This window comes from Phacochoerus africanus, chromosome 4, assembly GCF_016906955.1.
Source record: "Phacochoerus africanus isolate WHEZ1 chromosome 4, ROS_Pafr_v1, whole genome shotgun sequence".
NCBI lineage: Eukaryota > Metazoa > Chordata > Mammalia > Artiodactyla > Suidae > Phacochoerus > Phacochoerus africanus.
In genome coordinates this window covers 3,241,426-3,269,299 of record NC_062547.1, presented here as the reverse complement: position 1 = coordinate 3,269,299, position 27,874 = coordinate 3,241,426, and the positions used below count along the sequence as shown (strand labels likewise).

The following is a 27,874-nucleotide window of genomic DNA, read 5'->3' as shown; positions in this document are numbered from 1 at the left end:
GTGTGGGCCGTCGTCCCTGGGAGCTCTCTGTCTCCCTGCGTCCTAGACCTGAGCTGGGGCCACTCGGAAGGGAGCCGTCACCTCGCCCATTTTCCCCATCCCGCCCGGCCAGCCCCGCGGCTTTTTGTCGGAACAATACCGCTACTGTGCCGGCCTGACTTGTGCGAGTCGTTCAGAACTGGAGGAACAGATGGCTCCACCAGAGGCAGGAGAGGCTGGGGGGAGGCTGGGCAGCGGAGGCCTCTCCCGGGAGCTGTGGTCCTGGGCTCCGGGCTCTGTGTTATTGTTTGTCACTTCTTGGTTCCCCGAGAGATTTCTAACTACTTTAAACAAAGGCACCCCCACACACACCCTGAGGTCTGGTCACAGCACCCCCCCCCCTCCGGCCGGATCCCTGCCCCAGTCTCCCCACAGCTCAGAGGGAACAGCAGCTGGGTTACCTTCCGGGGCTTCGCTCTGGGTCTGGCCCTCGGGAAGCTCTCATTGGCCGACGTGAGCGCTCAGTTCTGTTTTGGCTCCTACGGACGCGGGAGAAGACTGCTCACCAACGAGAGAGAGAAAAGAGCTTTTCCAAGTCCCGTTAAATACTACGCCACACACAGCTTTTCAAACAACATCGTGACTTGGAAATAAAAGGCAAATAGGCGTTCCCATCGTGGCGCGGCGGAGGCGAACCCGACTAGGATCCATGAGGATGTGGGTTCGATCCCTGGTCTCGCTCAGTGGGTTAAGGATCCAGCATTGCCGTGAGCTGTGGTATAGACCATAGAGGTGGCTCGGATCCCGGGTTGCCGTGACTGTGGTGTAGGCCGACAGCTGTAGTTCTGATTCGACCCCTAGCCTGGGAACCTCCATATGCCACGGGTGTGGCCCTAAAAAGCAAAAAAAAAAAAAAAGCAAATAGGAAGACACTGTAGCTGTCACCAAAAAACAGATCGAGTTGTCCTAGGAAGTGAAGCAGGGTCTGTACCCCGTTCCAACGTGTGTGGCTTGTTTCCCCTTCGCCCCCCGCCCCCCGCCCCCCGCCCCCGGCCCGGCAGTTCTCCAGCGCTAGCTGGTGTCCTGCCCCATATCTTGATGTGGAGACTGTGCATCTGTAGGTCTCTTCAGACCTCACAGGTAGGGGTTTAATCACTAGCCATTGGTGACCGGTGCAACCCTCAGTCCTTCTCCCCTGCCCAGACGTGTGGGGAGGGACCAGAAGTTCCAGCCCTCTAATCACGTGGTTGGTTCCGCTAGCAACCAGCCCCCATCCTTTGGAAAGGGGGTCCTTTCCCAAAGTCACCTCTTTCATTCCTTTATTGCTCTCACTGAGGGGATTCCTAGGGGTTTAGGAGATCTGTGCCAGGACCGGGGGACAGAGACGGAAACTACATGACAAATCACAAATCACAGTCGCTCAAAATGTGCAGGTGTTTTGGCTCTATAGCTTCCAAAGGCTTTCCAGGGGTTGGTCGCATCCTTTTATAAATGAAGCTATTACTGTCTAGTGGTGTACACTAGACAGTTCGGGGTTCCAGAGCGGCTGAAACTGTGTGCGAACCACCTTCCTGCCGGAGTCTAGCAAATCAGACCGAGTTTCCCCGGGGTCCTGCAGTGTCCACCTTCCCTCTGGCTTGAACCAGGCTCGAGGCTGTTGGAAGGAACTCCGTCCGCTGTAGCCCGTTACTTTTCCCAGCTCACCTGAGGCCAGAATCTGTTCAGAGCCCAGCTGGGCATGTGCAGCCCAGGGCGTGTGGGGGCCCCAGCCCACGGGGTTACCAGAGAGCCGCTTTCAGGGAAGAGGCGCCCAGGGGATGTCTCGTTTCCCGGGTGCACTCCTGTTACAGGGAGTGAAAGGGTTTGCAGTTCAGGGAACGAGATAGCTTGCAGAGTGGTACCCAATTTGAAGCAAAATTGGGCTGTAAGTGCACTTTCCCGGGGAGAAAAAATTCCACGGGAGCCATCAGATGCTCAGACACTTAGGGACCGCGCCCCCCCCCCCAAGAGATGAAGAATCGTTGCTAAAGCGGGGGTTTCTCACCCTCGGCACTGCTGGCTTTTGAGATTTTGCAGCGTCCCTGCGTGCAGCCAAAAATGTCCCCAGACATACCAGCATCCTCGGAGGCCAGCCCTGAGCCTGCTGTAAAGGCTGGACAGGGGGCAGGAGGGAAAGCAGGAGTGAGAGAAGGGGTGACAGATAAACAAGGCTCCTGAGCGCGCGGGAGCCCCTCCTGAGCTGTCTGCTGGCCCGGCTGTGACCAGGAGGTACCCATGGCGCAGAGTGTGTGACCTGCCTTGGCTCCCCTGGGAACTGGTGGTGGTTGAGGCTGTGCGGCTCCTGGGCCGTGGACCGCCAGCCCCACATGGCCGGGCCCCCCGTGTGCGGTGCGAGCCTTTCTCCCGAGTCAGGAGGTTGATTGTTATGAAGACTTATCCCGTGATGGCCAGTGGAGGACCGGCCCAGCCGGGGGTGCAGTGGGGGCGGTTCTTAGGGACACAGTACAGCGAGTGTCCTGGGGCTGTGTGGACAAATGACCACAAACTGGTGGCGGAGGGGGGTGGTGGCTAAAACAATACAGATTGATTCTCCTTGGTTCCGGAGGCCAGAAGTCCAAAGACAAGGTGTGGGCAGGGCTGGGCTCCCGCCCTAAGCTCCAGGGAAGGGCCCTCCTGCCTCTTCTGGGTCTGGGGGCTGCAGGTGTTCCTTGGTGTAGCAGCGTCGCGCCAGCCTCTGCCTCGGCTTCACGTGGCCTCCTCCTCTGCGCGTCTGTCCTCCTCTTGTGAGGACCCCAGCCTCCTGTTTCAGGCCCGCCCCCATCCAGGGTAACCTTGTCTGGATGTCCTCTGCCAAGACCCTTTTCCCAGATGAAGTCGCATGCACAGACACGAGGAGTCAGGGTATGGATGTCTCCTTTGAGGGCACCATTCACCCACCCCCCCAGAAGCAGAGACGCTGCACAGGGAGCGGGGTGGCTCACGCAGGGCCCCTAGAGTTACCAGCCGTGAGTGGGGAGGCCTGGTGCACGGTTAGAGGACGGGGCAGGGCAGGTGGTCTAGGGACCAAGCCTGGGCTTGGCTGCCTTGGTGCAGGGCCCAGGACGTGTACAGGATCCACCCTCCACCTTGGGGTCCTGTCAAGGGGGACTCTGACTCAGCAGGCCTGCGTGGGCCCCACTCCTGCCCCCCGGCCATCGAAGGCTGCTGACCCAGGACCATACTTGGAGGTATCACGAGCCTGCAGGCCTGTTTCTCCATGAGCTGTCGGAAACATCCCCAGGAAAGGGCCCCCCAACGTCCACACAAGCCCCTGATCCCCTGTTCAGCCCCCCAGAGGTAGCCCTGTATAGAGACCCCCACCCTGGGTGCCCCAGGGCAAGCGCCCCTGGAAAGGGGGTTGATGGTTCTGGAAGAAAGCAGCCATAACCCTTACAGGTAGGACCAAGGGAGGCTGAGCCTGGCCAGCAGGCTGTGACCAGGGGTCCCCCATGGCCCACCCCCCGCCCAGACACCGTAAGCTCAGACAAACCCAGTGTGCAAACTGCCTCCCCCTCCCCAGCAGCCTGCACAAAGGGGGCCCTGGGGCTCAAGACGGGGCCTGGCGCCTGTCCCCAAAGTTGACGGTCCCCAAAGTTAGTGTCACACACGAAGGTCCAAGAGGGATGTCATATCTGAGCCCCTGGAACAGCACTCATAGTGGGAAAGGAGGAAGCCAGGGCCCTCGAGGCAGGCGGCCCCGGCCTTCCTGCAAGGAGCGCCTCCCCCACCACGCCCATTGGCGGCGGGGTCAGCATCCAGGGTTCCCATTAAACCCAGAGCAGCCTGCGGCCAACACGCCTCCTTGCAACTGAAACTCATCAGCATTTTTCAAGTCCAGCCTCAAAGCCTGGACGTAATTTATGTCCATTGGTCATTGCCGAGAAGGCCACACGCTAAAATCCCGGCCGGGTGCTGCGGGTGACCGAGGCCTGCACTGCCCCGAAGTTGAACCTGACCTGGCTTTGCGAAGGCCACAGACGCTCGAGCCCTGTAAAGTCAGTTTGCTTTCATGCTGCTCTCCGGGGCGCCCCTCTGCGCCCCGGGCTGGCGGGCGCTCGTTTCTCGGCATTCCTGCCCCGAGCTGGCGTGAGCCTCTTGCGGCGTTTCCCATCTCTGTGGATGTAGCTTCGGAGATGCAGGTGAGGAGGTGACTGTAGGCGGATGGCGCTGCTTCCACGCTGAGCTTCAGGACGAGCTCACGGTCAGGCGGTGAGGATGAGGCCTCTGAACATGGGTCCTGGCTCCTAATGTCATGCTCTTTGCCCTGAACCGTGTGGTCTTCAGCACCCCCACCCCCAGGCTTAGCACCTCTGCCATGGGCCTCTCCTGCAGTGGGATGTTTGGGGCCTCTAGTCTAGACCGGAAGTTATCATTTTTGCATTCATAATTCCACCATTACATATTCATTTCTTTGGCGTGAGCCTTAAGTGCTGAGGCTTGTGTACACCCACCCAACTTCCTTTGGGCCTGGCTTGGTTTTGTGGAAGCACACGTCTTATCAAGTGAATTATGGAGATCTTTTTTCAAGTTATATCTTTAAAGTCCCCCAAGGACAGCCCTGCCCAGGTGCCAGGTTGCCGGGCTGAAGTCTGTGCCACTCTGGCTGCAGTTCTGACGTCCTCCTGTGTCTCTAGGCCCGTGGTGTGCCAGAGTCAGCTCTTTCTGGCCCATCAGGAATTCTGCCAGCTGGGTGTTAACCCTTTGGTAGCTTGAAATAGCCCACGCCGGGAGTATTTACACCGTGGAACTTGGCCAAGACTGCCGCTGCTGGTCAGGGTGGGCTTTTCTGCCTGGCGAGCAGGGAGCACGCATCTGGCCGGCCCCCTCTGCCCTGCGCCCACGGAGAGCCCACCTTGGAGACGAAGCACAAACATGTCTGTTGAATTTTCAGGTCTCGTCCTGACCTTTTTTTATTTCTGGAAGTTCTGTTTGGTTCTTTTCCAAGTTGGCTCTGTCGTTTTTTAATAGTTTCCTGTCCTTTGCAGAACCTTTCTGCCTTGACGTTTCTTTCCCTACACGAGGTGAGCGTGGCTGACTCACGGTCCATCCCATCCCTCAGAATCCCGGGGCTGAGGGGTCCCTTCGGCGGGTCCTCCTGCAACTGTCTCCTGCCCCCCCCGTGGGCTTGGTGCTCTGGCCCACGGGCCCGCCCCGTATGGGGCCCCTGGAGGGGGGGTGGGGCAAGCCAGGAGGAAGCTGCTTTTGTCCAGAAAGGCTTGGCACTTGCATTCATCACACATCTGAGGGCATTATAGCTGGAACCACCTTGAGCCAAGGTCATGGGCCGAGGCGCCCGGACCCACTGGGGCCGCGGCCTTTGGGACCAGGACTCCTTGAGCTGGTCCTCACCGCCTTCTCCTGCTCAGACGCAGAACCAGCTTCCTGGCGATTCCCAGGGTTGGAGGAGGGGGTTTCTTTCTGGGTCCCTTGAAAGTGTCCTCTCTCGGGGGTCCAGTGCCAGGGAGGGGTCTTCTGTTAGACTCCCCATCTTGGGCAGGCCTGGGGCAGAAGCCTCTCCCCCTCACCTTGGCCCCAGTGTCTGCGCGGGCAGAAGCCCTTGGACGGCCCGGTCTTAGTTGCTCCTCTGGGCTTGCTTGGCTCTTCAGCAGCTTGAAGGCGTTAACATTTATTCTATTTATTTATTTTTCAGTCTAGTGTGGGAGGGTGGATCTGAGCAATCTTCCCGCTCGTCCTAGAAGCAGGACCATGAGTGAATATCTGTCATGTATTCCTTCAACAAGCCAGGCCGGGAGCTCCCCTTGTGGCTCAGTGGGTTAAGGACTGATATCGTCTCTAGGAGGACATGAGTTTGATCCCTGGCCTCGCTCAGTGGGTTAAGGATCCAGCATTGTTGCAGGCGGGTCACAGATGCGCCTCGGATCCAGTGTGGCTGTGGCTGTGGCCTAGGCGCGCAGCTACAACACAGATTTGACCCCTAGCCCAGGAACTGCCATGTGCTGCAGGTGTAACCATCAAAAAGAAAAAAAAAAGCCAGGCCTTGGGGGCCAGACCCTGCTCCAAGGACTGGGGCTAAAACGGCCCCCCACCAAGTCCTGCATCCCCGCTTTCTGTGGAGACTGGGTCCTGGCTCACTGCAGGTGAGTCGAGGGTCCCAGTCCAGGAAGATGTGGAAAGCATGGCTGTGCCGGCGTACCACATGACCGAGCCCCAGCAACCGGGCAGTGCAGATGTGCTCAGCAGGACCCACGGCGTGGGAAATGCCAGCTAGCAGGTGGCCCTTCCCGCAGACCCACGCCTGATGCATTCCCATCCTGTTGGGGAGCTGTCCGGGTGGTTGGTGGGCACGAGCGGGTCAGGGTCAGCCCTGGGGAGACCCCCAGCCCGCACCCTTGTCCACCTGTATTAAAGTGGACACAAGGATACCAGCCAGAAGCTGGGGAGAGGACCGAGGGCAGGTCCTCGGCTGGCACACAGTAGGTGCTTGGCAGTGGCTGCCCTCCCCCCCATGGCTCACTCAGCCGCTCTCTTCAAGCTCCTGCTCTGTGTGCGGAGCTCCCTCCCTCCCGGGGAGGCCGGTTGGTCAGACGGACGGCTCCGCCCAGCTCCGCCCAGCTCGTGTCCGTGTGGGATGCCAGAGCCTGCAGGAAGAGCAGGCAGGTGCCAGTGCCACCAAAAATGTGCCCAGTCCTAAGGGACCGACCGGGCCAAACTTAGTCAAGGTAGAGAATAGGAACCCTCCCGGAGGGCAGCCCTGGGTGTGAGGCCCTCCAGGGGTAGTGTCCTTACTGGGGCAGAGAGAAAGCGAAGCTGCCCAGGTCCCCTGGTGGTCAGGGGTCCGGCCTGTGCCTCCCACAAGGGCTCCTGGCTTCCCCTGCCTGGCAGTGCCCGGGAACCTTGGCATCTCTGCCGTGCAGAACGTGCTCTGTGGCTCCCTTCTGCTCGAGAGCCGGGGCAGAGAGGCACACGCAGAGAGGTGCTGTTGGGGGGCCCTCCTTATGGCCCCACCGCCCTCAGGCCTCAGCACTCAGGGCCCCTAATTCCCAGATTCGGTGAAGAGGAACTCGGGAGTCAGGGTGGGCTGGGGAGACACGCTGCCTGGGGGGCCGAGGGCATCCAGGGACAGCCTGCCAGGCCTTGCCGATGCCAACCTTCCAGCTGTCTCTGAGCCCGTGCTTCAGCCAAGGGGGCGTGGCCGTGATGAGAACCAGTGGGTTCGGGCGGTCGTGGGGACAGAGAGGGCCCTTGGCATCCTGGACCAGCAGCAATCCCCTGTGGGGACACTTTTACTCGTTTCATTTGTGGTGTTCTTCTTCCCTCTGCAAGGAAAAGGCAGGCGTTCCCGTCATGGCTCAGCAGGTTAAGAACCCCACTAGTATCCATGAGGATGCGGGTTCGATCCCTGGCCTTGCTCAGTGGGTTAAGGATCCGGCGTGGCCGTGAGCTGGGGTGTAGGTCGCAGACGCAGCTCGGATCCTGTGTTGCTGTGGCTGTGGCATAGGCCGGCAGCTGAAGCTCCGATTGGATCCCTAGCCTGGGAACCTCCATATGCCATGGGGGCAGCCCTAAAAAAATAAAAGGAAAATGCAGCTGGGACTGAACCCATTGCTGTGGGGCTTCTGGCTGGGGGAGGGGCCCAGCCTCTCCCGGGTTCTTCCCGCTGGGAGCGCGCTGCTGTCGGGCTGGGCACCAAGGTTTAAAACATCCGCATGTGTGTCCTTGTCCAGCTGGTCCCACGACCCCTCTCCCCAGTCCTCCCAGATGTCTCCCGGGGACGGACCTCGTTGCTCCCGTAAACAGCGGGATGTGTTTCCCAGGGAAGCTGCCCCCGGCACCGGTCCTTGCCCACCATCAAGAGACGTCTCCACGGACTCGGGGGCAGATGTTTTGGGTCTTTGCACGCACTTTGGGGTGAGCCGAGTGCACAGAAATAAACCTGGGCTGTAACAGGAAAGACGAGGCTTGCGCACGGGGCCGTCCATGGTCCTGTCGTGGTGCCCCACAAGGTCGGCCCCACACCCGTGAGTCACCAGCGCTGGGGACACTGCCACCTCTTGGGTCTCGGTGTCCCCAGGGCTTCCTGGGGCTGGGGAGGCGGCTTCAAGCTTCTTGGCCAAAGGCGTCTCAGCCATCCCGTGGCCCCAGAGACAAGGCACAGCCCCGCATTGTCCTGAGCCCTCTCACCAGGCACGGGGCTGGGCAGGGGGTGCTCAGAGGGCCGGGGACTCCCCTGCCTGTGAAGCAAGTCTTGTGCTGCAAAGATTTGCAGATGAGCAAAAGGGGCTCGGAGAGGTGGAGTCACTTGCTAGAGATAACACCGGGTGGGCCAGGACTGCCACGCAGGCCACCCAAGCCATGGCTTCCCCGGGTGCCCACTCGACTTGCTCCTCTTCCTGCCCTGGGAAGATCTGGGCTCCCTTTGTCAGAGCCCCCAGGACTGCTCCTTTAGTCCTTGCTGGGATGTGCTTGTCCCCGAGAGCCCAAGCACTGCCTCCCCCAGCTGTCATGCCAGGCTCCAGGCTCCCCACGGGCTGGCCCACGCCAGCCTGCACACCTCCGAGCCTTGCCCACCTGGCCTCTCTGCCCGAGCACCCTGGGCCTGGCGGTCTCCTTGAAGCAGGCTTGGGTCGTGGCTCCTGGAGCGCTGCTCCTTCAAAGCTTCCAGCCCCTCAGTCAGCTCCGCCTCCAAGCCCCCTGGGCCTCTGACTGGGTGCTTCATGACAGGTATCGTGGGCTGAATGGCAGTTCCAAAAGCTGAACCTCGGACCCTGCAAAGTGACCTTATTCAGCAGAAGGGTCTCGGCAGCTGTAAGTTACCGATCTGGATTCATGTGAGCCCTCGACCCAGTGACAGGTGTCCTTGGAAGAGAAAAAGGGAGGTTGGAAACACAGGCTCAGAGGAGAGCAGGCACGTGTGGATGGAGGTGGGGGTTGGGGTGATGGGGCCGCACCCACAGGAAGGCCTGGGGGCGACAAGGCGAGAGGGGGCCTCCGGAGGGAGCTCGGCCCCTGGGCACCCGGACCTCAGACGTCTGGCTCCGTGATGCGTCTTTACAGGCATCCTGTGTTGTTAGGGCCGCCCAGTCCGTGGTCACTGGCTGCAGCTGCCCCAGGACCCTATGGTGAACTTGTATCGTGTGTGCCCCTCGGCTCCGAGGTGGGGACAATGGCAGGACCCCGCCGGCCCCACCGGGCTTGTCACAAGATTAAATGAGTCCACAGGCATGAATGCCTGCAGTGGTGACTGGCACGTAAGAGCCACCCGCTGGGTGTCGGCCTCCTCGACGTCCCCCCGTGGCCATCATGGCTCTGGCCCCATCTGCTCACTCAGGACACGTGAAGCTCCTGCACTGCCCCATTGTGGGCAGCAGGGCCAGCGAGCTGGGAGGCTCCAGTCGCCCACCTGCTAGGGGCGGCACAGGCGAGGCCTGTGAGGTGACCCCGAGGCCCTGGGGAGAGGCTGGCTCCTCCGTCGTGGGGTCCTCGGTTTCAGCGTCCATGGTTGGAGGTGAGCCTGGGTTCACCCAGCAGGTGAAGCCCTTCTCTCAAGGTGAAGAAGGAACCCCAAGTGGAGCTCGGCTTCTGGGGGGGCCCCTTCCCCTTGGACGGCCAGGAGCCCCACCTCTCCCGGGGGGGTCGAGGCTGGCTCTGGGTGAGTGTGTTTGGCGCGCAGAGGGTTTTTTCTTGAGAATCATCCCTGCATGACTTTGGTTCTGTTGCTTTTTGCAGAAACCTGCAGGGAGCCCGTGGGCTGTGCCCGCTCTGAGGCTGGCAGTGGGACATGGGGCCCAGAGCCCAGCGCAGGCCCGCGTCGGCCCCGCCCTGAGTCCCGAGTGCGGGCCACACACCTGCCCTTCTGTGGCCTGGCTCCTTCCCACCAGGACCCCGGCATTGTGGAGAGGCCACGTGGGGCCTCAGCCTGGGGGCCCGCTTGAGAAGCCTGGCGGACCTGGGACCCCCCTGTCATGGGGCAGCTCGTCTCAAGGGAACGTGTGGTTCTTTGCTTTTCGTTGCTATGGGGCACCCCAGTTATCTTGGGGTGCCTGGGGAGTCTCCTGGTGTTCCCTGTGCCTTAGATGGGACGTGTTTGGGTTTTAATTGGAGAGGAGAGCTGACTTAATGTCGTGTTCGTTTCAGGTGTGTAGAAAAGCGAATCGCTTCTACACAGGCATTATATCCACTCCTTTTCAGATTCTTTTCCCCTATAGACTATTACACACATCAAGTAGATCCTCCTGTGCGAGGCAGGAGGTCCTTGTTACTTAATACATGTTAACCCCGGCCTCCTAATGTAGCCCCCCCTCCCCGGCATTTCCCCTTTGGGAGCCATCAGTTTGGTTGTGAAATCTTTGTCTTACTGTTTTGTCAAGAAGTTCTTTTGCAGCATTTTTTATTAGACTCCACATATTGGTGAGCTCTTATCATATTTGTCTTCCTTCATTTGGCATGATCATTTCCAGGTCCACCCATGTTGCTGCAAATGGCATTATTTCATTCTTTTTCAGGGCTGAGTAATACTCCATGGCCTATGGGCACCATGTCTCTATCTGTTAGATGTGATGTGTTAGTGCTGCATTGAGAGTGTTCGTAAACACGAAAGGGGATCCAGTAGAAAAATAGAGGGTTGTTGGGGACCTGTCAGTCTCACCCACGACTAAGAGTGTGGGCTCTGGACAGCACAGCCTGCGTTTGAACCCAGGCTCCTACACCTGCCAGCTGTAAGATGCCAGGCTCTGACTTCCCACCCCCAGCTTTCTTGAGGAGTAATCAACAAATGTAACTGTGCATATACCTGTCACCCTGCACCCCGATGACTTGATGCACACGGACGCTGTGGAAGGGTGACCGAGATGGAGAGAATTCACGTGCCGTCACCTCACACAGTTAACTGTGTGTGTGTGTGTGTGTGTGTGTTTGTGTGGAGAACACTTAAGATCACTCAACAGCTGTCAGGTACACAACACCGTACCGCTAAGTGCGGCCACAGTGCTGTTCACTAGGTTTTCAAAACTTAATCTTACAACTGGTAGGACGAGGCCGCCCTGCCAGCCGCTGCCCAGTAAACGAGTTGCCCCCGAGGTGAAAAGGGTTTTCCGAGCCCCAAATATCTGGCCACGCTGATTGCCAACCTCTCCCTCTTTCCTAGACGAAAATTCACGGCGTGGGGTTCGTGAAAATCCACGCGCCCTGGAACGTGCTGTGCAGAGAGGCTGAGTTTTTGAAACTGAAGATGCCGACAAAGAAGGTTGGTGGGGGGTCTCTAGGCCAGACGCTCTCTGTGTCCGGGTCTCGGGGACCCCCGGCAGGCAGACGTGGTCAGGAGAGTCTGTGCTGTTGTGAAAAGCGCAGGGGGCTTTGGCCACCCCACCCCACCCCAGAAGGAGGGAGGGCTCCGGTGTCCTGAGGGCAGAAAGTGTAACCCAGCCTGGCAGAGATGGTCCGGGCAGAGGGGCCCAGGAACTTCTCAGAAACACAAACACAGGCTTCTGGGGCTTCATGCTTTCGGTATCTTGGCTAATTCATCAGACTCGTTTTCATCACATTTCCCAGCTTGCTGGGGATTTTCTTCTTCGTCTCGGAAAACTCCAGGCTGGGAGCGTGTCCGAGGAGCTTAGCGAGGCGTCAGGGTTTACTTTTGTGGGTGGAGAGGAAAGCAGGAACGGCGAAGCTGTTCTTGGGAGCAAGTCAGCTCCCGGCCTCTCAAATCCACCGGAATCCTTTGGATTCCCTCTTTTTAAACAAAAGTGAAGTTTGGGGAAGTGCTTTGGAATGTACCGTAATTGCCCTCTTGGCTGGGAGCTCCCGAAACCCTGAGCTTTCAGGGCCATCTGGAAACCCGGGCGTGGGGGGAGCATCCTGGCCCATCCCGCCCCCTGTGCCCAGGCTGGGCCATCTCCGAGGGGCGGGATGGTGCCCTGAGCAGCTCGGCACAGCCCCCCGGGGCCAGGGCTCGGCACGTGACGAGCACACCCCTTCCCGTCCCGTCTGCAGCTGTATCACATCAACGAGACGCGGGGCCTCCTGAAAAAGATCAACTCTGTACTCCAGAAGATCACGGACCCCATCCAGCCCAAGGTGGCGGAGCACAGGCCCCAGACCACCAAGAGGCTCTCCTATCCCTTCTCCCGGGAGAAGCAGCACCTGTAAGTGGGGACACCCTCCGTGCCCACCGTCCCGGGGGAGGGAGGGGCGGCTGTGTGGTGATGGGAGGAAGGCAGGGTGGGGACGTAACCCTTTCCATCCCCGGAGCAGAGGGAGTTGCAGCCCCCAGGGCATGTTCACAGGGGAGCTTGTGGTTCTTGAGCCCCCAGGAGAGACCCCGGGGAAAATGTCCAAGGTCGCTGTAAACTGAGGAGTTAAGGGGACAAGTCTCATCCTGCTGGGTGCCACTTGGGAAAGCCAGCACGGGCTCCGGTGCGGGCAGGCGTGGCGTGGGATTGAAGCCCCAGGGCAGCAGTCTCAGCATCCTCCCAGCCCAGCTCTGTCCCTCTTGGGGACCGTATCCCAAGAGGGTTCTGGTCCCTGCCTCCTGGAGGCTGCCAAGCTCTGGGAGCCAGGAGCCCAAGCGCAGCCCCAGCTGGAGTCCCGAGGCCCCAGGGACTTGCAGCCAGCCGGGTTGCCTGGCAGGGCTGCACGTGTTCTAGAAGCTTCCCTCCTTCCCTGCTCCCGAGGGGCAGCGGGCGTAGCCACCTGGGTCTGTGGCGGCTGCAAGGCCTCCGTGAGTCTCACTGGGCAGGGCTGGGAGGAGGAAGCCTGGACTCTGGGAACCTGCGGGGCCTGGATGACGTGCTCTGGGGAAGGGGGGCTCCTGGACACCCCCAGTCCCAAGGGCCGCGAAGAGCTGTGCCTCGGCTGGGAACCGGGGCTTCTGCCCCGGCCAGCGTGTTAGTCACAGGGCAGGGGCCGCGTGTCCCTGGCTGTGCTTCCCGATCCTTCTAGGGGTAAGAAACAGGGAGAAGGAAGTGGCCCCGGCCCATCCCCTCCCACCAGCCCCACGGCCCCCAAGGTGCTGGCCCCCTCGCTCTGTCCAGGCCGACCCCCTCAGCACCCGTGCCCTGCCAGGCCTGGCCCACCCCAGCCCGGCCCGAGTCTCCACCCCAGCTCTACCCTGAGGGTTTTGGGGGGGGGGGGTGAGTGAAGCATTCCAGACGCATCCCCCTGCTCTCCGGAAGCCGAAGGGCATCTCTGTGTGGCCCAGGACCTCGAGACGGGGGCCATTTGGAAATTATAGGGAGACTGTTTTAAGTATTGGGAGGGTCTGATGGTGGGACCCCCGCCCCAGCCGGGCTGAAGCAGAGACTAAGGTCTCTGCCCATGGAGGGCGTCATCGGGGGCGGGGGGGGGGTCTGGCACACCCGCTGCTGGGGTCACTTCCCACCCGTGTGGGTCTCCCAGCCTCCCCGAGGGGTGAGGGGACGCCGTTCCAAATGCCAGGGTCCAGTCACGCCTGGCACGCGAACCAAGCTTCGCCACTTTCACGATCGCCGCTAACAAGGGCCGGGGAGCCCAGGGCCTTGGAATTCAGGGAAGCCAGGTCCAGTGAGCTGACTCTGTCTCTTCCCGATATTTCCACAGATTTGACCTGTCGGACAAGGATTCCTTTTTCGACAGCAAAACCCGGAGCACAATCGTAAGTGTGGCTCATGCGTGGGGGGGCGCCGGGGGCCCCGGGGACACGGGCGATAATTTCATTTCGGCTCAGCTCTAATTGTCTGCGCCTGAAATAATTAGGATAATAAAACCGCGGGCTGCGAGGGGCCCAGGGGATGGCCGGGTGGAGCAGGCGGGAAGAGGCAGAGGATCCCAGGCCTCTCGGGTTATTTGCACAGGGTCCCGCATCTCCGATGGTCCCAACACACCCCTCAGCCCCCTTGCCACTTGGGCTTCGTGGAATTTGTACGTTCCTATCTGGCTGGAGGTTGCCAAGCAGGCAGGCCCAGCAGGAGGGATGGAGCCATCTAGCAGGCAAAGGTGTGAGGGCTGGGGTCGATTTCCAGGCTTGGGCCAGGCGAGCAAACTGTGGTTTGAAATCTGAGCAGGCCACCCTGCCCTGCTCCAGGTATTGGTCAAATGTTTATTCATCATCCGCCAACTCGTCCGCCAGCCAAGCAGGGCCGTGCGTGGCTTGGGACCCAACAAAATCTATCTAAACAAGAGGTAGCCTCACAGCCAAGCTGCGGGTCCTCTTTCTTCCCCGCCCAGAAAGCCCAGCCTGGCCAGGAGAGGGGCCGGGCGGGGAAAAGCTGGCTGCTTGACCCTGAGCAGACAACTGCCCCTCACGGCCACACCCTGAGACTGGAGGGCAGCCAGGCCGGGGACAGTGGTGCAGGCCGCTTGGCGTGGGGGGCTCAGACCACTGCCTGGACAGGCACATCCAGGTCCCATCTGCCCTGCGTCCCTCCCAGCCTGGTGACGCCCAAACGGGATGAGGAAGCTTCCTGCTCAAAGGGCAGCCATGGGCCCCCCCACCGAGGGCAACCTGGACATAGCGCCGGGAGCACAGCCACCGCTGCGTTTTTTATGATTGACTGTGTTACTGATGAATTTTGCAATGCCATCTGCTTATAACAAACAATAAGTGGCGTTCCCGTCATGGCACAGTGGAAACAAATCCGACTAGGAACGATGAGGTTGCAGGTTCCATCCCTGGCCTCGCTCAGCGGGTTAAGGATCCGGCCTCACCATGAGCTGTGGTGTGGGTCACAGATACGGCTCAGATCTGGCATTGCTGTGGCTCTGGTGTAGGCAGGCACCTGTAGCTTCAATTAGACCCACAGCCTAGGGAACCTCCATATGCCGAGGGTGTGGCCCTAAAAAGCAAAAAACAAACAAACAAACAAAAACCCTACAAGGAATTCATGTTTGCAAACACATCCGCGGCCAGTGTAGCTTGGGGCTGACATGTGTCTGGGGGAGGTAACTTGTCCCCTCAGATGCCGGCCACCTGGGAGAACCTGACAGTGACCTGAATAGTTTCACTTGTTGTCCCCTTGGGGTGGGGGAGAATTGGAAACTGAGGCACGTGCTGTGTCCCCATAGGTGTGTGTGCCCAGGCTTTCACCTGATCTGGGGCTGCCAAGATGCTCCTGGAAGCACAGGGCAGGGTGCACCCTTGCTGTCAGGAAGGTGGCCTGGAGCTGGGAGGCATCTGTGAATGGAAGCTCTACGCCCCATCCCATGATGAATCTGCTTTAGGAGTTCCCTGGTGGCTCAGCAGGTTAAGGACCCTGGCGTTGTCACTGCTGTAGGTCTGGTTGGATCCCTGGTCTGGGAACCTCCACATGCTGCTAGTACAGCAAAAAAAAAAAAAAAAAAATTTGGAAGTTCCCAGGCTAGGGGTCCAATCAGAGCTACAGCTGCCGGCCTGCACCACAGCCAAAGAAATGCAGGATCCAAGCCACGTCTGCAACCTACACCACAGCTCACAGCAATGCCGGATCCTTAACCCACTGAGCAAGGCCAAGGATTGAACCCTCATCCTCATGGATCCTAGTCAGGTTTGCTAACCACTGAGCCACAAAGGGAACTCGCCCCAAAATTTTTTTAATAAAAAAATTAAGTGAAATTGAGCTCATCCTTGACCCCAGGGCCAGTCCGTGACTCCAGTTACCTCTGGAGGGAAGCACCCTCTCCCAGAGACCCCGAAGGCCAGCTTGTAAACCACCAACTCCCCAGACAAACTCTTTGGGGATGCAAAACTTTGTCCTTGGTTAGTCAGGCTCCATGGTCTTGGAGCTGCAGGGTCATTGTAGACAGAAATGTGACAGCCCCTCCTAAGCCCCCTGCATCGGGGGAGCCCTGTGTCCACAGGTCAGAGTCAGAACTAGCAGGAAACCATGGGAAGGGCCTGAGGTGCTTGTCTTGAGACTCAGACTTTCAGCCTGTAGGCACTAGGGAGCCATAGATGGTTGTGGAGCAAGGTTTAGGATGTGGTCAGGAGGGGAGAAGAGTCAGGCCCATTTATAGCACGGCAGGTGTGAGGGCATACAAGTCAGGAGAGCACCGCTGGAAGGCAGACAGGATCGGTAGCTGCTCAGTGGCCTGTTTGTCACAGTGGCCATGCAGCCATTTACCTCTCCAGGGGCAAGCACTTCTGGCAAAAGGAGCTGCCAAGGTGAAGACCCTGTGGGCTCAGGAGAGGGTTGGTGGGTAAGAGGGGCAGCCAGGAGGCCAGGATTCTGGGGAAGAGCTGGGCGCACGGAGCTGAGGAGAGGGGCCCCAAGGGCGCCAGGGCCCAGGGTGCTGGACGGCAGGAGCGTGCAGGGTCTAAGGGGTGGGAGGGTATTGGAGCTCTCTGACCCACGTGTCTGTGGTGAGGGCCGAGTCTTTCCATCCCATTTTGCACATGGGGAAACTGAGGCATAGGACACAAGGTAGTTTGCCCAAGACCACGTGGCTACAAGGACTGACCCAGGCAGGCAGACCCCCAAGCCAGGGCTCCTGAGACGGCAAAGTGGAGGGTTTTGTTAGTAAAGGGGGCACAGGTTTCTAGAACGTTCTTTTTTTTTTTCCCCTTTTTTCTATTGTTTTAATGATTTTCACTTGTTTCCATTATAGCCAGTTTAATACAGTGTTCTGTCAGTTTTCTCCTGTACAGCACAGTGACCCAGTCACACGTACATGTATACATTCTTTTTTCTCACATTACCATGCTCCATCGTAAGTGACTAGATATGGTTCCCAGTGCCGCACAGCAGGATCTAGAACATTCCAGAACCCGGGAGTGGTCCTGTCGGCTGGGCCCTGGCGCCTCTGAGTTCCAACCCACGTCTCAGCCCAAAGGGGCAGAAACCCTGCACCACTGTGCCCGGGCCCCCGTACCCCCGGGTCCCCTTGGAGGTGACCTCCTCGTCCCCAAGAGCATCAGTCCTGACCCTGTCCTTGGGGGAGGGGGGGAGGCCGGCGCGGTGACGGTCGCCACCTCCCTTCCCAGAGACCCCCACCCGCCACCTGGAGTAAGCGTGGCCCCGCCTTGTCTCCACAACAGGTGTACGAGATTCTGAAGAGGACGACATGTACCAAGGCCAAGTACAGCATGGGTGAGGGCGTCAGCGTGGGTACGGGCGTCAGCGTGGGTGAGGGCGTCAGCGTGAGTGAGGGCGTCAGCGTGGGTACGGGCGTCAGCGTGGGTACGGGCGTCAGCGTGGGTGAGGGCGTCAGCGTGGGTACGGGCGTCAGCGTGGGTACGGGCGTCAGCGTGAGTGAGGGCGTCAGCGTGGGTACGGGCGTCAGCGTGGGTGAGGGCGTCAGCGTGGGTACGGGCGTCAGCGTGGGTACGGGCGTCAGCGTGGGTGAGGGCGTCAGCGTGGGTACGGGCGTCAGCGTGGGTGAGGGCGTCAGCGTGGGTACGGGCGTCAGCGTGGGTGAGGGCGTCAGCGTGAGTGAGGGCGTCAGCGTGGGTGAGGGCGTCAGCGTGGGTACGGGCGTCAGCGTGGGTACGGGCGTCAGCGTGGGTACGGGCGTCAGCGTGGGTGAGGGCGTCAGCGTGGGTACGGGCGTCAGCGTGGGTACGGGCGTCAGCGTGAGTGAGGGCGTCAGCGTGGGTACGGGCGTCAGCGTGGGTGAGGGCGTCAGCGTGGGTGAGGGCGTCAGCGTGGGTACGGGCGTCAGCGTGGGTACGGGCGTGCGTGGGGCCTGAGCGCAGCGCTCCTCCCTGCAGGATCTGCCTTCCATCTTCTCCGTGGGAGGCGGGCGGCCGGCTCGGGGCTTTTGAGAGGGTTTTGATTTAAGCCTGGGTGACAGCGTCAGGCAAGAGAACGGTTCCAGGACCGCGGGGCAGTTGTACGGCCCTTTGAAGCCCCCAGGCCTCCTCCTCCTTGGCCGGAGGCATCCGTGGTGGCCTGTGGAGCCTCTTCCCGCAGAGGCTGGAACCTGCAGGGCCACCGAGGGGTTTTAGCCCTTGCTTGACCCTCACAGTCCAGGGGGAGGTGGTTAGGGTTCCAGCCAGGGCGACAGCCTCGTGCAGCAGCCAGGCACACACACCGGCCAGAAGGCCCCCTCCTGCCAGCCCTCAGCCCTGCTGAGAGGGGCGCCCTTGGACACACACCCTTCAACCCTTGACCTGCGCCCTCACCCAGAACCTGTCTCGCACCCACCCCACGGGGCTCCTCGCGGTTTACCAAACGCCTCGACCACAGGCGCAGGAGCTGCTCAGTGAGTGTGTAGAGGGGCCCCCACTGCTAAGGCAAAACGTTTCGGGGCCAAGGACCGCCATCCGCAGCCCTTCCCCGCTTCCTGTAGAGTCATCTTGTGCCCTGTGGAGGGGCCGTGGTCACAGCACAGTCCTTCGTGCTCTGGAAGCATCTGAGCTTTCCAGGCTGTGGTTCAAGGTGTGAGCTGTGCCTGGGGAGGCTCTGTGCATCAGGAGAGCTGCCCACCTGTTGGCTTCCTGCGGGAGGAAAGCAAGGACCAGGGGGAGTCATCCACTCACAGCTGAGGCCTGGGGCAGGCTGGGGAGGCAGGGCCAGGAAGCCACAGTCTCCAGGTTCGGGTGGGCTGCATGTTCCCTGCCCACAGGCCCAGCGGCCAATCCCAGGGACCCCCTTCTGGGCCTGAAGTCTCTAAGCCCATGTGATCAGCAGGGTGGGCAGTGCATTTAGGAAAGCCATCCCCGTAGCCTGGCCTCTGGTGGAGCAAGAGCCCCCAGGATGGCCTGGGCCACCAGAGGCGGGGAGAAGCGTGGGTCCAGTCCGTCCCCGCCATGCATCCCGGTACGGCCCTTCCCATGGAGACAAATATGGATGCTGTGCAGGTGTGCAGAGTCCCGGGTCGGGGGCTTCTCAGCCAGAGCAGAACCGCTCTCTAGGTCGCCCTGGCGGTGGGCATCTCTGTGTGTTCCGGCGAGTTCCCTGGCAGGGCTGGTTCCTGGGACCCGTGATGGAGCGGATAGACGTAGGGGCCTTCTCTGCACGTCATTCATGTTGGCGCCTTGTCCAAAAGCCCTCCTGACCTCCAGATTCGTTGATGGGTTCTGTCCCCACCAGCCTCTGTCCCAGGCAGGTCCCTTCCCTGGAGAGTAGTGTAGACTGCAGGAGAAGACAGATCTCAGAGAAGCAGGTAAGCCAGAACCTACTCTCGCAGGTCTTCAAGGGGCTGCGGAGTGATGCAGGTTTAGAACCAGTGATCGCAGGTCTCTCTGCTGAGGTGCCATTTGAGGGATGAGCTTTGCAGCTGGAGAGAGCAGCCTGTGCAAAGGCCCTGTGGCAACGCGGAGTTGAGAACATTCTAGGTGCCACGAGGAGCCAGTGAACCTGAATCAGGCCCCTCGCTCATTTTTTACTGCAGCTGAACTTCCCACTCGTGTGGCTTTGGCCACATGCTCCCACCTCGCTCTGGTTTGGATTTCTCGGGTGTCCTGACCGCTCCAGATCGCTCACTGAGGAGACGGTCCCTTTTAAAGTAGATTTTGGGAGGTGACGGTCCCACAGTAGAGCATGTCTGTATTATCATTTCCTAGTCGAATCCGGGGAGGAAACCCCAGCGTCGGGGCAGAGTAGTCGAGACGGGGCTGGTCGGGCCGCTAAAAATCTGACCCGCTTCCCACCTAGAAAGCCACTTGGGCCAGGCAGAGGGTTCTCTGACCAGCAAAGGGCTTCGTGGAAACTCCCGAGCCACGCTGGCCCCCAAGGATGTATGCGGATTGGATCCGATCTCCAGGAAGCCCCAGCCCTGTGCACGGCCGGGCTCCAGCCCTGTCCACGCCTCCGGGTGCTTGGAGGTGCAGGTGTGGTTCTTTTTCTCATGCTCCCGGTGAGGGGCTTCGGGCAGGAGAGCAGGGTCCGGCCATCGTCCCGCTGGCCCGTGAGAGTGAGCGCGCCCCGTCCCCCCAAATGCAACTTTGATCCTTCCAGCCCTTTCTCACGTAACTAATAGCCGATGTATAAACAGGGCAAGGAGAGGGAAGAAAGAAGGACTCTGCCCTTTTAAATAAGAGGCGAAAGTGTGGTAAATACGGTAAGTGCCTCCGGCCCCGCGCGGGCCCCGCAGGCCTCCTCTCCGGCTTTTCCAATCAACCTGAGATCTAAATCCAAATTGTATGTGTGTTTTCTGGCACCATCAATTTTCCCGCCCGTATTTTTCTCATGATTCAGCTTTTTCTAACCGCTTCCGAGCCCCCTTCCTCATCTGCGGGCCTGCGCTCCAGCCGGCGGGGTAGCTGGTGACTTGGAGGTTCGGGTCCCTCCTTCTGCTCCCAGACGTGACTTCCTCTCGGGGTTTCCGCTGTGTCTTCCTAACTCTGCCGGTAGAGCATGTCTGTATTATCATCTCCTAGTCGAATCCGGGGAGGAAACCCCAGCGTCGGGGCCGGGCTCTGTGCGCCCAGAGGTGGCTTGCTTTGAGAAAGTTCCTGGTGACTGAGTCGGCCCTGGGACCGGTCTGACTGAACGCTGAGCCACCACAGGGGACGTGCCCCGGTCCGTAACCCCCTCTCTGCCTTTCTTTTCAAGGCATCACGAGCCTGCTGGCCAATGGCGTTTACTCGGCGGCCTACCCGCTGCACGACGTAAGTGACCCTGACACCCACAGGCCATCCCCGCGTGTCATTTGATTCCCCGAATCCAAGGGCCTCGCCCTCCGGGGAGCTCTAATTATGCTGCGGTCTGGGCTTCCTGCTCTGGCTCTCCTGTAAATGTCAACCATTCACAGTGCTTCCCTGTCCCCCCACCGAGCGGGGGCCTCAGTTCCAGACAGAGCCATCTTTGCCCACAGGTCCGTTCCGCCAGGACAGGGCACTGCCGCAGCAACTCTGCCCCGGCCGTATCTTAGCTTCCCGGCCAGGCTGGTCCACAAGACGTTTCGCTGGCTCCCCGCCCCGCTCCGCCCCGGGCTCTGGCAGGACGACCAGAGCTCTGTGTGTATCTGTTTCTGCAGAGCAAGTGGCCGGCCTCCTGAGCTGCATCTCCAAATCCCCCTGACAAATATAGCCCGCGGCCACGGCCTCGTCTTGGCTCGGGGAGAGGAGGCGAGAGAGGACTCTCTTCTTGTCCCCATGGAAACAGGGCCTAGGGTTCAGCAGGGCACTGGGGAGGGGCCACGCGGCCTGAGCAGTGTGGGAACCCTGGACAGAGGATCTCTGGAACTTTCCCAATGTGTGTTGCTGCAAAGACCAGGAGAGAGAGAGGGCGGGCCTGGGGGTCGGTGAGGGGACCCAGATTCTCGTCCTGGTCCCTCTGCGGCCTTGAGCGGAGGTAGCCCCTCAGCCTCTCCCTGAGTCCCAGGGCCGCCATCTGTGAGTTGAGATTAATGCCCAGCCCCTCCAGTGGCCAGGGCTGCAGTGGGTGTTGGAGGGAACATAGAAACAAAAGGGCTTGTCAGTAAGACACCAGATTGGACAAATGGAGGGACCGGCACAGCAAAGGGCTGTTGACTCGGATGAAAAGCTGCTCAGCAGATCGCCGCCCCACTGTAGGGATTTGAGGAGTCAATTGATCCCACTTTCCCACCTCTGTGCCTCCGCTCATGCTGTTCCATCTGCCTGCAATGCTCTTCCCGCCTCTTCTACCTGGACAACCCCTCCCGAGAGCGGACGAGGCCTCCTCATGGAGGCTGCCTTCTCCCATTCCTTCCTTCCTCTCTGGGCCTCCAGCTCCCATCCCACAAAGACAACATGGTTTGGCTCTGACACTCGGCACCTGGTAGGGTCTCGGTAATGCAGGGTCGATTCGGGCTGCACTGGGCCCCATTGCCTTGGTGACCAACTCGCTGCCGGATGAATGTTTCAAGGGCAGGGCTCAGACCCCGCAGGTCCCAGCTGGCGCTCCTGGCTCCTCAGGAGAAAGGGCCTCACTCGTTCCCCAAGCTGTGCACTTAGCTCTGCTTAGCTGTTCAGCCCCACAGGCGCCAGGAACACAGCCCTGCTTGGCCTTTGAGCTGGTACCCCCGCCAAGAGGTCGGGGCCAAGAGCCGAGATGTTTCAGGGCCTCCCTGCCTGTGTGAGTCAGCCCTTTAGGTCTCAAAAAGGACAGGGGAGAAATCAGCATTTCTGAGCACCTACTGCACGCAAAGAACGGTGATTAGCAGGAGCCTTATCTCATCTAATCCGGGTCAAACCCGGAGGCTCAGAGAGGCCTGAACGGGGGGTGCTGTGCAGTGAGGTTGCACCTCTGGCGGGCGGTGGGCGCCTCCCGTGGGCGTCCGGCTCTGTCCATCAGCCTCCTGCCCAAGATCACACAGCCCGTGTGGGGGAGATGAGGCCGGAAGCCAGCCTTGATTGACAGCAGGCTAGCCCGCCCCCTGGAGGCCAACGCGCCCCTCCTCTCCGGCTTCACTGCCGCACTCATCTTAGGAATCGACTCATTCTCTTAGCAGCTTATACGGGTCAGTACCAGACCCCCTGGGGACCCGCGAAAGAAAGCCTCTCCAAGATCCACGTCTTAGAAGCTGCTTGGGCAGCGTCGTCTATGTACCTCACACAGCAGCAGGGAAGCCTGCCCTGTGGGGTCTGTTCCCACTTTGCAGATGGGGAAGCTGAGGCTGCCGCTGCTCAAGCCGCTTGCCCAGGGGCACACAGCACAGGATAGGGCCCAGATCCTCGGGTTCTGCTTCCAAGGTTCTCTCTAGAGCCACGATGGACCTTGCTCATCTCAAGAGAATAGGCGATTTTATATCCATAGGTCTTCCGCACGGCTGATGGGCACCCACCCCGTTAAGTTCCAAAGCTGATGTCCACGTACTCGGACTGAGCACCCACGCCCTAAATGGGGGGGTGCTGGCGCAGTGAGGTTGAACCGCCTCTCTCCTCTGAGCTGTCCCAGGCCACGTCTCAGCCGGGGGCATCCCACCCCGCAGGGCCTGGCTCCCTGTGTCACTCACTCGTTCACCCATCCAGCAAGAGCATTTGTCAGGCCAGGCGCCGGGGTCCTTGCCAAGTGACAGCAACCTGTTAGGACCACGTGTGGGGGAAGCAGCCTCTGCTCCTGCAACGAGTGGTCGACTCCGGAGCAGGACTTGGCATTTCTGCTGCTGCTGGGCGGCTCTTTGGCTTCCCTCCTGGTTGGCATCCTCCCTCCCTCAAGGTCACAGGCTGACTGGCCTCTGGGGACATGAGGTGCTTCTGGAGTCACGTGGCCCGTGAAGACTCAGGGGGATTTGGTTCAGCTGCTCCCGGAGCATCCCGTGCCAGGACCACGGGCATCAAGTTCCCCCGGCCTGGAGGGGCCAGCGGGGTTGGTGGAAGGAGCTGGCGAGTGGAACGGGCACCAGGCCGACCTCCCAGTGCCCTCAGAGCCTGATCTGCCTGGCAATCCTCAGGTCCGGTTGGCCAGGCTGGCCACACCGGACCCTCCTGGAGCCTTTCTGTCACTGCTCCTCCTCAGTCACTGGTGTCACCTGCTGGAATCCAAGGCTCAATTTTTTTTTTTTTTGCTTTTTTAGGGCTGCACCCACAGCATATGGAGATTCCCAGGCTAGGGGGCTCATCAGAGCTGCAGCTGCCGGCCACAGCCACAGCTGCAGCAACGCCGGATCCTTAACCCACTGGGCGGGGCCAGGGGTTGAACCTGCGTCCTCATGGATGCTAGTCAGATTCGTTCACCACGGAGCAATGACCGGAACTCCCTCACTTTTGATTTTTAGAGTCTCCTTCTCTTCCACTGGGTTTGGAGACCTGGCTCCAAGTCCCAGGTCTGACCAGGAGGTCAGGTTGCCCCTCTGAGCCTCAGTGTTCCCGTTTGTAAAGGGGGGGCAGGGGGCTCACTGCTCTTTATGCTCTGTGACCATCTAACTCGTCGCCCTTCCTGGGATGCTTGAGCGGGAAGGGGCACCACCCAAATGGGGCCCTGGGACCAGACACAGAGATGGTCCCAAAGGGGGGACGCACGTTGCCCCATTGGTACGATCTCTCTGCCCCTGGAGCCCCCCTGCCCTGGCATGGCCAGTCCCCAGGGACCTCCCTCCCGGGTCACCTTCCTGGAGATCATCTGGTGTCGGGGGAGGCGCTTTGGTTTTCCCCTGGGGGTGAGGGCTGGCGGGACAGCCCGAGGTCACGCGGGCACTGGTATCCGAGGGGCAGGGGGGCTCTGTCCTAGGGTTGGCTTAGCTGCATGGTGAGCGAGGCCGTGGTGAGTTGGCCTCTGGACCGCTTATGGACCTGAGCCACCCGGGAGCTCCCTGGACAGTAAACCCCGCCCTTCTCTCTACAGGGAGACTACGAAGGGGAGCACGCGGAGCTCAACGACCGGAAGGTAGGCTGAGCAGCTGGCGGCGGGGGGTGGGGGGGTGGGGGTGGGCTTGGGCCAGCGGGGGGGTCACAGGGGCACGGGGCGGGGGGCGCATCTGAGGGGAGGGCTGTGAACTCAACTGGTTGCATGGTTTTCCTCCCTCTGATTCTCCCAAGCATCCCTGGCAGGTGGTCTGAGCGTGAGAAGGGGGGACCCAGGCAGCCCTTTCCGCCCAATCCTCCTCCCCCGACCTGGCCGGCTTACACCTGCAGGTCAGGGGCTCCGACAGGCCCTCCAGGGCGCTTTGCTGACATTTGGCCCAACCCCCCCACCCCCGGCCCCTGGGAAAATGAGTTTGGGAGGCGCCCGGCCAGCCGCCTGGAGCGTCACGGCCTCCAGCAGCACTTGGGGACTCGGTGGACGGTGTTCCACCAGTGTTTCTCAAACTTACCTGACCCGGAACCCTTTTTAATGGAAAAGTTAGGGGTTGGTGTTCTGTGGGACACACTTTGGGAAACACCGAGGGGTCTTCTGTTCCTTGCTGGCTCTGCCAGATTCCACCCTCCCAGGCCCTGGGGAAGCTCTGCTCCTGCACCTCCCCACCCCCCGCACCCCCATCACAGCCATTTCTCCTCCGTCCCTCGCCCAGCCCCGGGGTACCAGGCTCCCTCCCAGCTTCCCAAACAAGCACAGACTCGCCTCACTTCAGGGAGCAGCCTCCCTGGGCCCTGCGTTCATTGCAGCCCCCCCAGCATGGGCCCCTCCGAGGGGGTGGATGGGGACGCAGCCATGAGAACATGACAGTGGAGGCCTCGTCCCAGGTCGCAGGGGCCGGCGGCGCCTCTGTGGGCGGAACGCCCTCCGTCCCCACCCCCGCCAGCCCCCCGCCTGTTTCTAAACCTCTGCTGCTTGATACAACCCGCCCGCCCGCCCGGGAAGTCAGCTGAAGATGCTATCTGATTTAGCACAAAAATTACATATTTGGTTATTTTTAGTGGGACATCTGGCCTTCGTCTGAGACCCCGTGACTTGCAGAACTCCCCATCCCGTCCGCCGGCCGACCCGGCCCCTGCCTCCCCCCGCGTCCCCCTCTGCCATTCCCTGAGGCCCTCCCTGCACCCAAAGGTGCTTCCCCCGGGGGCGCGGGTGACTGCTTTCTGGCTGTCCAGCCCCCGGGTCACAGGCCCCCCCCCATCCTCACCTCCTGGTCTCCTGCCCACACCGCAGCCTCGCCGGCTGCCTTTCTCGTTCGGAGGCGGCCCAGCTGATGGCCACGTCCGTGCCAAGACCCTCTCCTTCGGTTACTACTCAGGAGCTGTTTCCTGGGCACGACCATGTGCCAGGCCCAGCCAAGCAGCTCCAGCTTCATCCAGACTGGCTGCTCCGTCTGCCTGGAGTGCAGCCCGCCCTCCACGCCCCTCTCCTCATTAACTTTATGTCCCAACAGTGAATGAATACAAGGCCTGGCCAGGGGGTGTAGGCAGGGAGTATCGGATGGTGGGTGGGCGGACAGGTGGATGGGTGGTGGGTGGGCTGAGTGGGTGTTTGGACAGACGGATGGGTGGTGGGTGGGGTGGATGGACAGACGGATGGATGATGGGCAGGGGTGGAGGGATGGGAGGAAGGCAAGTAGGGAGAGAGGAAGGAGAGTGCCCCAGAGAGGGTTTGGTCCTAGCTCAGAGCCTTGGAATTCATTCTCCCACGGTCGTCCCATCTTAAGCGATCTGGTTCGGAGTGTTGGCTTTTACAGTGACCAGCGTCCTCTCAGTGGCAGGAGCCCCAAGTGCCTGAGGACAGAAAGGGGAGGCCGCCAAGCCAAGGCCATTTTCCTGTACTGAGCTGGCGGATCCGGGGCCCAAGTAGGAACGTTTAAGCAGAGGCAGGCCTGGGCGGAGGCTGAGCGCGCCCGTCACTCTTGCCTTGCGGCCCAAGTGCTCCTTCCTCGGGGATCGGGGGCTGGGAGGGTCACTCCCGGTGTGGGCAGAGGTGGCTCAACCCTGTGCTGACCAAGAGGACGTGGCCCGGACCTGTGGTTCCGTCCCGCCATCCGCTCATTCATTCATTCATTCAACAATTACTTTTTGGAAACCTGTTACCTGCCCCGAGAAGCTGGGGCCGACACGGACCAGACAGACCTGGTCCTCCTGGTGCCTCCATCCCAGGGGGAGATGGCGGGGGCGGGGGGGGGGGGGAGTTCACACACGGTCATTGAGAACGAGGGCAGTGCCAACACGTGTGCCCAGCGTGTGGGCCCAGGGGCAGGTCTGTGCAGGAGATGCCGGTGGGTGGAGCCGGGATCCCTCTGAGGTTTGGTGCCAGAAGGCTCCCAGGGCCCCTGACACCGCCCACCTGCTCCCAGGCTGGGGGCCCCCCCGAGTTCTGCCAGCCCCAGCAAGGAAATCTGAAGTTTGATTTCCTTATGCTGACAGCTGCAGGGCGATTGACATTCTCTGCTTGGCAGGAAGAAACCTCTGCCAAGGGAATGTGGTTTATGTAGAAAGCCGGGCTGTGCCCCCTTGGTCACATCTGTCAATGGGTGGTGGCCAGCCGTCTGTGGCCAGTTCCACGGAGCAGGCCCGGGGACGGGGTGACCTGCATGACGAGGCCAAGCCTTCAGGAGGGTCTCTCTGTGTCTAAACTCCCCCCTGTCTGCGGTCTCCCTCGCTTTCCCTCCTGGGGTCTACCCCCGCCCCCAGCCTGTCTATGGCATAAATCAGCAGCTCTGTTTCAGCCGAGGGGAGGGAGCTACCCGGGTCAGTGGTGGATGCTTTGCTTTTCCAGAGGTGCTGCGTCATCTCCCCAGAGTTTGCCGGCTCAGACCTCTCCCTGTAGAGAGTAAAACCCTAGGCTCTTTCTCCTTTTTGCACAATCAGAGAGATGACACGGAACAAGCCCCCAGCACCCCTCCTTCGCAGGGTGAAGCCTGAGTTCATCCGAGTCCACTTGTGACACGGAGGAAAGACAGACCCCTTCGCGGTCAAGGAGGTCGTGGGCTCAGCGGTGCAGGGGGTCTGCCCAGGGTCCCCGGGGGCGCTCGGAGGGGGTGGGCCTGACTCAGATCACCCTCCGGGACTCGGCGGGGAGGGTCTGCCCAGGACACAAGCCCCAGACCCAGCCCAGCAGCAGGCTCTAATTCCTGGGCCATTTCTCCTCCGAGATGTGGGGAGAGCCCGTGCATCCCAGCTCTTACCCTGATGCCGCCGAGGCTCCCCCACCAGCAGCCAGACTTACCATTAAGTCTTTTAGAGGTTGGAGTCCTGCTGAACCTGCCCTGTTTGCACCACTTACAGAAAGACCTCAAATCTAAAGAAAGCTGCTTTTACAGAGATCAGAGCTGGCAAAACCCAGGATTTTGACAGCAAGGTTTGCTTATAATTTATTAAGAATGCACTTAGCTTTTCTCCTTTCTTTTCATCCCTGCTTTGGGGAGGCGTATGTGCTGACTTTTGATGAAACGCAGCACTTGTGTTCTCCTGAGTATCATTCTCAGGGCTGCAAGAGGAGAGAGGAAAGGGAGAAGTTTGCTGGAGGGTCACTTCTAGGGACCCCGACTCCCTGTTCTGTGGAAGCTGGACTCCTCCTGGTGAACCCTACATGTTTTTTTCTTTCCTTTTTTTTTTTTTTGATTTTTAGGGCGGCACCTGTGGCATATGGAGGTTCCCAGGCCAGGGGGTGGAATCGGAGCTGCAGCTGCTGGCCTACGCCACAGCCATAGCCACACAGGATCCAAGCCACGTCTG

General features: G+C 60.4%; 1 protein-coding gene across 8 annotated transcripts in view; it reads left to right on the top strand.

Annotated features, from left to right (window-relative positions):
• ANO1 (anoctamin 1) overlaps positions 1 to 27,874 on the top strand; it is a 155,508-nt gene that overhangs the window by 80,496 nt on the left and 47,138 nt on the right. For 4 of the 8 annotated variants that reach the window (XM_047775029.1, XM_047775028.1, XM_047775027.1 and 1 more), the window contains exons 4-10: positions 11,123 to 11,221; positions 11,968 to 12,119; positions 13,552 to 13,606; positions 16,964 to 17,015; positions 19,864 to 19,929; positions 20,424 to 20,479; positions 24,117 to 24,158. In XM_047775029.1, coding sequence (XP_047630985.1) covers positions 11,123 to 11,221; positions 11,968 to 12,119; positions 13,552 to 13,606; positions 16,964 to 17,015; positions 19,864 to 19,929; positions 20,424 to 20,479; positions 24,117 to 24,158 — 522 coding nt within the window. The remainder of the gene's footprint in view (positions 1 to 11,122; positions 11,222 to 11,967; positions 12,120 to 13,551; positions 13,607 to 16,963; positions 17,016 to 19,863; positions 19,930 to 20,423; positions 20,480 to 24,116; positions 24,159 to 27,874) is intronic. The other 4 variants (XM_047775032.1, XM_047775030.1, XM_047775035.1 and 1 more) reach the window with 1 other exon arrangement.